A 13,713-nucleotide genomic window follows, 5' to 3' on the forward strand; every position below is an offset into this window, starting at 1 on the left:
TCATAACCCGAGGCACGCGTCACCATATATATATATATATATATATATATATATATATATATATATATATATATATATATATATATATATATATATATATATATATAGATATAGATATAGATATAGATATAGATATAGATATAGATATAGATATATATAGATATATATATAGATATAGATATATATAGATATAGATATAGATATATCTATATATAGATATATCTGCTCTGCGCACGCTGTAGAATAAACACCAGATTTATTTAGTCTCAAAGTAGTGTTGATCTGAAGTTCTATCGTTTCTCACTCACTGGCGGAGCAGACAGCTGTGGGGCACACACTACGTCACGGGTGGGCGGGGCACACACACGCTCTTAGACTACGTCACGGGTTGGGCGGGGGAACCGGATCACTCTTCGCAATATCAAACCAAGCCGTTTGCATTTCCGGGTTGGTGAGGGGGTCCAAGGTCTGGGTGATATTTCTTAACTATTATGTTAAGGGTGTTGCACAACCCTTATTATTATCAATTATACACTTAGGATAGACTACGAAACGTGAAAAAAAGCATGTTATGGCACCTTTAACTGAAAGATCTGGAGGAAATTATACATTGAATAAAGTGTCAACTTATGTCAGTATCAGCACTCAAAATGAATCCCTATTGAAGCAGCTGTATTCTCAAAAATACCTCACATTTTTAGACAAACAAGACACAAGAGGCATTGGGTGAAAAAAGCACTTTTGGTGTGTGTGTGTGTGTGGATGAAAGATAGGCTGGAGTTCCAGAGAGTGTCATCTGATTTGATAAATAAATGAGCAAAGTTGAGCATCTTAAACTGTTTGCTTAATCAGATGCTTCTAGCAGACAGTTTTGCAAATGAGTCAAACATATTTCTGGCCTTGTGTGCGCTACATTCCTTTAAAATGATTGCTTCCTAATTTAATTTCCTGCTCTTGCAATATGCACCATAAATACACGCGCCTTTACAATAATGAAATGACTACGAGCTCTTGAGCTGAGAATCGCGGGTCCGTTTGAGGCTCAGTCCCTCTCTAGACCCACAGAGGAGAGCTCCTATTGGCCAGAGTGTCTTGACTGTCCCCCGGTGGCACCGGGAGCGGGAGGAGCGAGCGCGCGCCGCCACTCGAGCGGAGCAGCGCGCGTGAGCCGCGTCACAGCAGCGGGACGCGTCTTGGAGAGCGAGACGCGTAAAAGGCGCATTTTACGCACGGCGCGGAGCAGATCGGAACCCAATACCTGACAAAACTGAACTCTTCCTGTCCAAGTGCGTGTCATTCTCAAGACAGTTATGTAGTGTCAACTTTCCCACGCGGGTGTTTTTTTGGAGATCTATTATAAACCATTTAGCGGCACAATCCTGTCACTCAAACTTGCAGAAATGGACCCGCTCTACAACAGTACGTGGGCCCCTGTCGGCACCGCCAGCGGCCCCAATGACACGCACAACGGGACCGAGTACTGGAACCAGTTCGTGCAGCCGGTGTGGCGGATCGCGCTGTGGGCCGCCGCGTACAGCTGCATCGTCGTGGTCTCCGTGGTCGGGAACGTGACGGTGATCTGGATTATCATGGCACACAAGCGCATGAGGACCGTCACCAACTATTTCCTGCTCAACCTGGCGTTCGCCGAAGCCTCGATGTCCGCGTTCAACACCGTCATCAACTTCACTTTCGCCGTGCACAACGAGTGGTACTTCGGCTACTGGTACTGCCGCTTCCACAACTTCTTCCCCATCGCCGCGGTCTTCGCCAGCATCTACTCCATGACGGCCATCGCCCTGGACAGGTAACTCTAATGTGACTCTAATGTGACTCTAATGTGACTCTAATGTGACTCTTATGTGACTCTTATGTGACTCTAATGTGACTCTTATGTGACTCTAATGTAACTCTAATGTGACTCTAATGTAACTCTAATGTGACTCTAATGTGACTCTAATGTGACTCTAATGTGACTCTAATGTGACTCTAATGTGACTCTAATGTAACTCTAATGTGACTCTAATGTGACTCTAATGTGACTCTAATGTGACTCTTATGTGACTCTTATGTGACTCTAATGTGACTCTTATGTGACTCTAATGTAACTCTAATGTGACTCTAATGTAACTCTAATGTGACTCTAATGTGACTCTAATGTGACTCTAATGTAACTCTAATGTGACTCTAATGTGACTCTAATGTGACTCTAATGTAACTCTAATGTGACTCTAATGTGACTCTAATGTGACTCTAATGTGACTCTAATGTGACTCTAATGTAACTCTAATGTAACTCTAATGTGACTCTAATGTGACTCTAATGTGACTCTTATGTGACTCTAATGTGACTCTAATGTGACTCTAATGTGACTCTAATGTGACTCTAATGTAACTCTAATGTGACTCTAATGTGACTCTAATGTGACTCTAATGTGACTCTTATGCACACAAAGAGTCAAGGAATTCATGCTGTAATAAAGCTGAGTCTGGATCAAACACGTCTTTACGCAGAGCAAAGTGGAGATTGAGGTCAGGTTCATTGATAATTGTGATGATTCCGGTCGCAATATAGTCAAAAAAAAATAATAGATAATTTTAGTGCCAAAATTAAGTATTTTAGTCCAAAAAATAGACTTAATCGTAAAGTACATTTTATCTGTTTTTGTCATTCATAAAGTTTGATTTTGTGACGCTGATCACCATGAGGACGTGTTATGTGACAGTATGAATGAAATAATGTGACGTTTCTTCTCACAGTGATAGCAATACTAAAATGTTATGTTGCGACATCCCCAATTGTTCATTTAATTAGTCTCTGCTAAGCCCGTTAAAAATTTAAAATTGGAGATGTATTGATTATGGGTGCTACTGCATTTAGGGCTTACTTGTAAAATACATGAAGAGGATGTTATTATTATAAATATTAAGAGGATGTCATTATTATATTTAAGAGGATTGTCATTATTCTTCCAATTCTGTAACAATTTTTATGACAATTGCTAATGCTTATTTTTATTATTGAGATCTTGAAATAATTTTGCCATGCTGTTAATTATAGATAGTAAGTAATCTGCTCAAGAACTGCTCACTCTGATCCCACTGACCAAAGACACAGAACAGAACACACAACACACAACAGAACACAGGAATCTCAATATGAAGACATTTCAGATTCAGACTGCAGAAGGAATAAAAAGCACAACATAAAGACTTCTGCAATGAAAACAGTGTCTGAACCAGGTTTAGATACAAAAGCTCCACTGTCATCAGGTAATAAACAGTACATTATTGATTGTTACATCAATTATTAGTCTAATATATTATACATTATTTGCAGCATAAACCAGGCTCTAAAACAACAGAAACCGTGTCCTTTTTATGTGAGCGTTTTCCATCTTGTTCACAAAGTTCACAAACAACCTGTAAATACAGTTTTGGATGGTTGGAATCCTTCCTCCGCCACCATCTCTGTGACTTTGTAATTACTTTGTCCTTTTGCCTCGTATCGGCCGCTTCAGCTGTGAAAAGGGTTCTCGCTCCTGTCCACACTGACTTGTCTTCATTGATGGCCGGTTGATTGGAGCAGCTCTGTGGTTTCACACTGGTTCCAGCATGTGGCATCGGGCTTGGGGTAATTGTTCTGAGACGCAGCAGGATGTGGCTATCGAGGACTGCATGGAGCTATAATGAGGCTTTTTGTAAGCGTATGAATGCATAGGTCTGTGGAAATAGACATTCAGATTGAGCTTTAAAAAAAACATAATATTGTGAAAATAAAATGTGGACTAATCCTTCAAAGTGAAAAAAAAGCTGCAAAAATAAATAAATAAAAGAGCTGAAATAAGGGTATATATGGTGATATTTTTGCAATTTTGTGAGCAATATCAATTTAAAGACATGTTTGAGCTTTTTTCTGTTTGGATTGACATCATCTCATTTGACTATCGTTATCTGGAAACATTTTTTTTCATCAACATCGCTCCAGGCCTAGTTTTTGTTGTTTTCGGGCGCGTTCACACGCGCAAAAACGTTAAATCTGGGACTAAACTAGAGCTAAAAACGGAACAATCTGTCGACCAGGCCAAGGCTAAACCAGGACTAAAACAGGTCCAAATTAGGGCTCAAACGAGAAAATGTGAACGCACCTTTAGTGATGGTTTGAAATGTCAGTTTGAGCCTTCATCCGTCCTGGAATGGTCCATGGTAGTAAAGTTTGAAGTGAAAATTCATTCATTCCTTTTCTACACTTGTTCCCGGCTGACTGGAGCCTATCCCAGTGACTTTGGGCCATAGGCGGGGCACTCTCTGGACAGGGCCAGCTCGTCGCAGGGTTAACACAGAGACAGAGACGAACATTCACTCTCACATTCATTCACTAAGGCCAATTTGGATTTTGCCTTGCCCATGCTTGTGTTTGGACGTGGGAGGAGAAGCAGACATGCAGACTCCGACTACAGAGATCATGTGACGTTGGGCTGGAACTGAAGCTGAAGCTAGACACAGGGCAAGTTTCAGGGTACAATTCCTGACAGTATCTTCGGAGTGAAAATGGCTTTAAAAAAACATCTTAATTTCTAAAACATTGTTCATTAACCACAGAGCTGTTTCTCTTTTGACTTATTTATTGTTCATTGTTTTATGTTGCACCGGATCACCAAGACAAGTTCCTATGTTTGTGAATCCTGTTCATTGACAAAGGCAATAAACCCTTTCTGATTCTGATTTTGATTTTGATTTTGAGTTTGATTTTGATTTTGATTTTGATTTTGATTCTGATTCTGATTCTGATTCTGATTCTGATTCTGATTCTGAGTTTGAGTTTGAGTTTGAGTTTGAGTTTGAGTTTGAGTTTGAGTTTGAGTTTGAGTTTGAGTTTGAGTTTGAGTTTGAGTTTGATTCTGATTCTGATTCTGATTCTGATTCTGATTCTGATTCTGAGTTTGAGTTTGAGTTTGAGTTTGAGTTTGAGTTTGAGTTTGAGTTTGAGTTTGAGTTTGAGTTTGAGTTTGAGTTTGAGTTTGATTCTGATTCTGATTCTGATTCTGATTCTGAGTTTGAGTTTGAGTTTGAGTTTGAGTTTGAGTTTGAGTTTGAGTTTGAGTTTGAGTTTGATTCTGATTCTGATTCTGATTCTGATTCTGATTCTGATTCTGATTCTGATTCTGAGTCTGAGTCTGAGTCTGAGTCTGAGTCTGAGTCTGAGTCTGAGTTTGAGTTTGAGTTTGAGTTTGAGTTTGAGTTTGAGTTTGAGTTTGAGTTTGAGTTTGAGTTTGAGTTTGAGTTTGAGTTTGAGTTTGAGTTTGAGTTTGATTTTGATTTTGATTCTGATTCTGATTCTGATTCTGATTCTGATTCTGATTCTGATTCTGATTCTGATTCTGATTCTGATTCTGATTCTGAGTTTGAGTTTGAGTTTGAGTTTGAGTTTGAGTTTGAGTTTGAGTTTGAGTTTGAGTTTGATTTTGAGTTTGAGTTTGAGTTTGATTTTGATTCTGATTCTGAGTCTGAGTCTGAGTCTGAGTCTGAGTCTGAGTCTGAGTCTGAGTCTGAGTCTGAGTCTGAGTCTGAGTCTGAGTTTGAGTTTGATTTTGATTTTGATTTTGATTTTGATTCTGACTGCCTTTGAAATTATGGAAAATTATGGAAAAAAATCCCTTTGGTGCTATTTATTTGCTTTGGCTACTGTTTTAGCACCTGTTGTTTGGTCATTGTTTCATCCTTATTTTGTGACTAAATGTAAAATGGCAATATATTTTCTGAGATGTACTTGGCGTAACTACTAAGCTAAAACTGTAATGTAACAATTTGAAAATATTCACTATTGTTGGCACCAAACAGTGAAATCCTTCATTTAACGATAACAATTCTTTATGAAATCACTCTTTATGAATTAAAACAGAATTATATTATTACACATAAACCATCAGATAAAAAATGTACACAAAGTTTGATTTTTTGGAGCATAAATGGAACTGAAATGACTAATTATTAATTCAATATTCTAGTTCTTACAATGACTATACTGTGATTTGAATAATCACACTTATTGAATAACTAAATAATCCTGACATCTCTGGCTAAAACATTTGAAAGAACTGATGAACAACCTGTGAATTTACATTTTAATGGTGTCAATGTCGATTCTCGTCACCTGAAGACTTGATTTGAGGATGATTCACGGTCTGTCTCTGTACACTACACCTTCATACAGTTCTGCTTGATCTGAGCATTTGTCCTCAAGTAAAAGTACAGTTACATTTCTCAAAATTTCCTCAATCACAAGTACAAGTACTGAAGCCAAAATCATACTCATTTTGTGTGAATGTCAATGAATCTCTCGGTTAATTAGACACTTTAAATGTTTCACTTTCTCTAAGCTCTGTCCAATCAGAGGCGGCGATGCTGTCATGTGTTTGTGGATGTAGAAATCAGCAGAGGCAGCGAGACAAGCGTGATTTGGGATGATTAGGACTGCAATCAGTACTCCGTAACTCCTATGGTTTTAAATGTCATGCTAGAAATACACTCAGGTACAAGTACAAGTACATACAAACATTACAATACAAAGAGCTATTCAAAAAAGTACAATTGCCCCAAAAAGTGAACTCAATGACAGTGATGTGAGTATTTTTAATTTAGTTGCACCACACAATTTTACAATAGTTTCAGAAAGAGGCTTTGACCATATGAAAGAAGGCCCAAGACTAAAACACTGTCTAGACATTGTACCAAAGTATAAAAGTCATAACCTTCAAGCTGCTGGACGTAGTTATGTGGCTTTAAAGTCATTCCAAAGACATTGACTTCCATTAAAAAGTGGGAATCAATCTCCTTTGATGTGACTCCTCACTGCATTGACCGCGTCGGCATATTTTACCTTGCCACCCTTTTGAAAGATATTGTAGAACTAATCTTCAATGATTCATATCTCTACCATGGGCCATATACTGTTACTTCAACAAATGTTACTCTGAATAGTTGTATAGTTGTATAAAGTAGTAGTCCATTAAATCACCATTAGGGGTACAAAAAGTATTTATGTAACGTTTCATAAAGAAATTACAATACAATTAAATTCAAATACACTTGGTGGTCAGTATATTGAAAATTAGATAATATTATCAATGTTATTTTGAAGATATGCAACATTTTGATATCAAGCTTCAATTGTAAAGGTATAAAGTGATATTTCTGCACTTTTAACTAATTCATTCATCAGACATGTCACATTTGTCTGATAAATAAACCTCAACTCACACATTTAAAGACCTTTTTGAACACATTTCTGTTGGATTGACATGAAATAGTCTGAATATCGCAATAACGTGATAAATATGTAGATTTGTCACCTTTGGAGGAAACTGCTATCGTGATTTTGGGCGTTACAAAAATGTTTAGATAGATATATATGTTTAATGCTACACAGTGGAACTTCCAGATAAACCTGTAACTTCTACAAGCAGGTTTCGAGCTCTCCGGCAGAAAGACAACACATTTCCTCTTATGTGGACCCGTGCAGCGAACAAATAGCCTCTAGTCGATAGATAAACACGTATTCAGACGCAGTGATTGTTACGATCTCTATGGGAGCGATCATTAGCGTGTTGTACGTGAGGAGTCTTAACAGTGGGGGAGGAACATGTTTTTAAATGCCTCTTCTTTGCTTGATGAATGAGGTGTAGAATGTTCATTTTCCAACCACATCCAGGAGAGAGTCTGCAGGTCGACACCAGGGCTGCAAGATTAATCACAATCCAATCGAAATCGCAATGGGAATGGGCACAATTAGCAAATCGCAAAGGCTGCAGTTATTGAACTAACATCATTTCCTGCACACAATAAATGATCCTCTTTTACTGCATTAAACATGGCCAACCCTGTAGTTTAGATTAGATTGTTCAGTCTTTTTGTCAGTTCTCCTGGATGCATTTAAATTTACTTCTAACAGAATCCTTTTATTCAAACAGAAATTGCGATTCTTGTCAGAAACAAATGCATTTAGATAAGTTTCTCCTAATCGTGCAGCCCTGGCCTACAGACTTATCCCCACAAAGTTGTCTGCAATAAATATTCAAATCATAACGTGACCGCTCATACGAATCCGTTTTTCTCAATAAGACATTAAAGTCAGTGTGACGTACAGAGCAAATGGCCTTGGCGGTGTCTGAATGGATCATTATTCTCTTTTGTAAAAGCCCAATTGCAGCAGGACGAGTCACGTAACATCTGAAGTATCATATAAGTAATAAAATAGGGGAATAACAGATTGTGATGCCTTTAAACCAACAACACACTATCTTAAGCTAAACACGTGATATAGCAGAGTTTCACAGTGCACAGAGGGGTGGACGATATTGAAAATGGTTGATATTTCTTTGGAGCATCCCCATAACGATATTTATTATTATTATTATTATTTAGACAATATGTAAATTCAAATGAAATATGTTAAAAAAATAAATGAATCATCAAAGAGATGGGAAATGTCTGTAAAATGAATAATTAACGTGCCAAAATACAAGCATTTGCACTTGAAAGTTTACAACAGAACCTTTTTGTCATTTTAATTTTTAATCAGTTTCATCAGTATAAACACACTTTGAATATCTTCAAAACTACAATCACTATATTATTTAAAATTTGAAAGATTGTGCACCTTTTAATGCCACTTTGATCTGATTTTTACTATTTTGAAATGTGAAAAACAGAAAATTATTGATGATGACATGATTCTTTTGGCTGAAAATGATAAATCCAAATCTGTTTTCCCCAAGTAAAGATATATTACATCAATTTGGAGACTGCTTTCTCTGCATCTAAAGATAAAGCGTTTTTATTCTCCGAGAAAAAGGAAGACTCTTGAAATTCCATCAGTTTCCACCTCTATGGCAAGAGTGTCACTTTTCTACATTGGACAAAACTAAATGTCGTGTTGCGTTTTCCCTCAATGACAAACTGCGTAGGTTGTGATAACTCCAGTGTCTGTCGTATCTGATCGTTCCATACAACATATACAAATGAATTCCAGCTGAAGGTCAATGTTGTCGGCCCATAATTCCTGATAATTATGCGTTTCTTTTCTGCTCTAATCACACAATGCACCCTATATATGCCTGTATACGTCTGCTTTGTCGCCTCTCAGGTGATAATGGACAGCAATATCCCAGCATGCATCGCTGTTAATGCACAAGCCGTGAACCTGACCTTTGCCTAAATCAAGTTAAATCTTGGTGCTTAGAGAGAGGAGCTGAGGGAAGGTGGTAACAAAGCAGGACGCTGCATGTGAGAATGTTGGAAAGAGTTTGCATTATGTTCTCTCTTATCAGGGTCAGTGAAATCACTCGGTTCTTACCGTCAGCAGGCGAGCGTTTTGGAGAAGAAAGATCAGCTTATCACAGAGGAGGAAGACGGGCACAGTGTGGATAAGCGTTTGAGATAAGCGGATGTACATACATTAAAACAAGCTACACAAAACTAGTTTATATTGTCCAATATTGTACACAATTCAATCTTCTACCTTATTGCATTTCACAATTAACAGTTGAAAATATGTATGTGTTTCTTTGATTGGTTAACTCACCTCGCCTATCAGCTCTACAGGGGACCAGCAGGGGGCGACAGGGAGCAGTTCTGCTCTGTTCTTTTAGTCAGAAACAAGTTAAAGGAGACACATTCTGCCGTTTTCAGGTGCTTAGTATTGAACTGTAACAAAGTAGATCATCATTTTCCATTTTGCTTCATTGTGAATCACAATACTGACCTAAAGCAGCTTAGTAATAGTAACAGAATAATTTACTTCCTGTTCAAACCTGTAGATCTGATAAGCACCGTCTCTTCAGAGTGACATTTCACTGTAACAAGCAGCAGATTTTCATTAACATGTTTGCGTGACATGTTTAACTCTACGGCATCACTTGTAGTTTTAGTTTTGTCCAAAACATCACAACTAAGTACAGGGGTGTGGGCGGGGATAGGGGGGAGGTGCAGTACATTCAAACATGCATGAATCAATCAATCAAAATATAACTTTGAGTAAACCAATGATGAGGAAACACAGTTCTTACAAGGTAATACGCTCATTACAGTTTATTTTGTATAATATGTCCCATTTACAGCAGTTTGCTTTAGATTAGTTTATGTCACACAATTCTAAATAGAAGAAAAGAGTCCGTGGGGTTCAGAGAAATACAGGATTATTCAAACAGGTGTGAATAAAGACATGATTTCACGAGGAACCAGCTGAAGCCCGGGACATGTTGCACACAAGGGGACGCTCCCTGAGGCCAAATGGACATGTGGTGAAAAGTCTCAATTACACATCTTAACATTACAATTGTTTTAATATTTACTTGGTATTTATAGTTAATTTATCCCTTCAGTGACGCTGTTCTCTCTCCTGTGGAACGAGGCGCTGCAGGATGTTCAGCAAGTTCAACCATAGTTCACGGCTGATAAAATACATAACCTTGTGTCAGGCTCCAAAACTCTGCGTATTCGATGAAATTGGCCTCATATTCACAGGGAAAGGTGAAAATGAGTGAAAAGCCAACGACAAACAAAGCAGCAAAGGGTGGCCTGTCGAGCCGTGGCGTGTTAAGGCATAGACAGCACTACTTAAACGCCCTAAGAGGAGCGTCAGTCTTGTCTCTGTCGGCACAGCACAGAGCGAAGGAGGAGAGGAAGTGATGCAGATAAACTCAGGGGCCATGGGGTTGGGGGGGTCAACAAATAAAACATCTGATTCCCGACTGCCAACAATTCTTCCAAAACTGGAGCTTCGGTCCCTAGAGCTCACAGCAAACCAACTCCCTTGAAACCACAGACGAGATACTGCAACTGACTTCTATAAGGTGTCTTTCAATCTCATAGTGAGTCATAGTGCTCTAGATTTTTTTATTATGCTGATTTAATAAAAACCTTACCCATATGGCCCCAATTAACTCATGCTAAACTGCCTTTTAGTTCATTTATGTTTATGTGATAACGCGTACTCGCCAACCAAACTTGTAAATTTGTTAATCTATTGCCCTGTAATATTAGCGCTGTGGGCGAGTACGCTAATGGATATTTTAATAGGACCAAAGCTTGGTTGTGCTGAGTGAGCAACCAAGCAAAATAAATAATAACAAATCATTATTATCTCATTGGTGATGGTAATTAGGCTGCTGTCCACTGCAGCCTGCGGGCCCCTGCTTATACTGCGATAGACGCCCCCTTTTGTGTCGCAGATCGTTCATAACAGGTTCTGCTCGTGCACAATAACCACGAGAGTGCACGAGTGAGCGTTTGTGAGTGTTTTTTTAATGCGCTCTTGATTGTCCGGACGAGTGGCGCGACACACTGTCTCATGCAAATCACAGCAAACAACGTGGACAACATTTGCATAATTAAAGTGAGCCGAAAGCAGCGTTCTTTTCAGCAGAGATAAAGGAAGCTGTGTAAAAATGTTACACAAATTACCGTGTGTTTATTTACTTATTTATTTATTAAGTGGTGACTGTGGTGACTCTGGTGTGTGGAATTTTAAAAGGGGTCATGTGATAAATGCGTTACCTGTCCTGTCCTGAAATAGGTTGAATGGCCTGCAGAGGGCAGGGAACTGATCTATTTCTATATATATTTATGTATTTATTTATTTACAGTAAATATGGCAGGTAACACAGAAGACAATTACAAAATATCACAAAAAACATAACACAGAACAAAAAAGGCCAGTTAAAAGTGATCACAGACTTGGTTTTCTTTTAGTTTAAGGTGGAATTTGATGGACTCTTATGATGGACACCGCACTCCCTTTTTCCTCTTTCCTTTTGTTTTCAATTAACACATGATTTAAATATGAAAGAAAATGCCAAGGATATTGCCCATTATACATGCGATTAAGCCATGTTTATTCAAATGTATTGACAATTCTATGTCAATAGGCTTGCTAACTTTACTGTAGTATAATTATTGATGATAAGGCCTTCAGTCAGTCAGTACGTTTACATGCAAACGAAAAAACCGAATAGTTGCTTTAATCTGATACAATCACACTTCTTTGTGTGCGTGTAAACACCTCACTCCGATAGAAATTGGCGTTCAAAATCTCCGATTGAGACACCCAGATTATGCGGTTGCATAATCACACTGAAACTAGACAAGGCTTGTGCGCATGTGCCACGACCCACGCTGACCTATGACCCCGGAACAAAAACATTCAAGGAAGAACAACACCATGCAAGGAAGAACACAACACCAGGGTTAGCGTGCACTTTATCGGCACAATAACTAACGCGGACATTACATACGAGATGAACAAAGCTGTACGACTGCTGTTGATCGAAAATGCGCATGACAGTTGTTTATATGTGACGCAAAAGATCAATCGGAATGGGGGGCGTATTAGTCCGCTGAAACGACGCATATCGCCACCTAGTGTTAGGAGGGCGACACGTTCTTGTCAGAAATTCGATTTTCTCGTCTGCGTGTTTACTTGGACAAGGACAGAGCTTGTCCAAGACCTCAAAACCGATTTTTTGAGTGGTATGTGGAGTTTGGGCATCATGTGATCTCATAACTGTGACGAGCTGCTGTTCTGTCGCTCTATGCCAAAGAGGAAAAGTGCGTTTTTAAAGAAGAAACATAATTCGAGTCTTCCTCCCTGAGAGAGCGCGCAGGGCTGCAGCAGGTCCGACAGATAAGGTGATGTTTATCAGTGCCAGTTAAAAGCTGAACAGTGCAATCCCGCATTATTTAAAGGTGCGCTGAACAGCTCCTGCACCCACCGTGAATAAATTTGCTGAGGATGCAACTACGGCAGGGAAGATATAGCGGTAATAACTGACAACGAGACTTTTGGGGTTATGCAGTTGTGACTCAATGTAATAAACACCCAACAAACTGTAAGCAAATGAAAACCCAAATCGATGCAGAAATACATTTGTAACTTAAGTCTTAGTTTAGTTGCAGAAATCCACTTCACTCTTCAATCTGGAGCGTTGTGAATCTGGTAAAAGGCTCCGGTTTTCGTCTGTCCTCCATCATTTGTACATCCAGGTGCACAAAATGAATCCACACACATGCAGACGTCGTTAGTTTCAATGCCACCGGACAACAGCAGGAGCTCTAGATAACCATTCTAGAGAAGGGTCCGCTACCTGCTGCTATTGCTTTGCCTTGGGATAGTTCACAGTCTGGCATTTACAGTACATAACACTGAACCTCCAACATTTAAACATGCAACGGAGCCGCTCAATGCTTTTCTGTAGCACACACACAATCATTGCCTCATGAAAGAAAAGCATTATAAAAAAAAAAAACAGCCTCCCCCACGTCAGGCCTGGACCAGAGTAACAAATCAGAGCATGACCGGTTGAGACGCTGTTGAATAAAGCAGTACGATCACTGCACCACAGCACAACGCACCTCCTCCACGGCACAACGCACCTCCTCCACGGTACAACGCACCTCCTCCACAGCACAACGCACCTCCTCCACGGCACAACGCACCTCCTCCACGGCACAACGCACCTCCTCCACAGCACAACGCACCTCCTCCACGGTACAACGCACCTCCTCCACGGCACAACGCACCTCCTCCACGGCACAACGCACCTCCTCCACGGCACAACGCACCTCCTCCACGGCACAACGCACCTCCTCCACGGCACAACGCACCTCCTCCACAGCACAACGCACCTCCTCCACAGCACAACGCACCTCCTCCACG

At 39.6% G+C, this 13,713-nt stretch overlaps 1 protein-coding gene across 1 annotated transcript in view; it reads left to right on the forward strand.

Moving 5' to 3' along the window:
* Positions 1-1,400: 1,400 nt before the first annotated feature.
* Positions 1,401-13,713, forward strand: part of tacr1a (tachykinin receptor 1a) — a 68,074-nt gene continuing 55,761 nt past the window's right edge. Inside the window, exon 1 of the mRNA XM_072433689.1 lies at positions 1,401-1,807. Coding sequence (XP_072289790.1) covers positions 1,401-1,807 — 407 coding nt within the window. The remainder of the gene's footprint in view (positions 1,808-13,713) is intronic.

Source organism: Eucyclogobius newberryi, unplaced genomic scaffold, assembly GCF_026437365.1.
Source record: "Eucyclogobius newberryi isolate DKJ021-1_F unplaced genomic scaffold, fEucNew1.0.hap1 SCAF_6, whole genome shotgun sequence".
Taxonomy (NCBI): domain Eukaryota; kingdom Metazoa; phylum Chordata; class Actinopteri; order Gobiiformes; family Gobiidae; genus Eucyclogobius; species Eucyclogobius newberryi.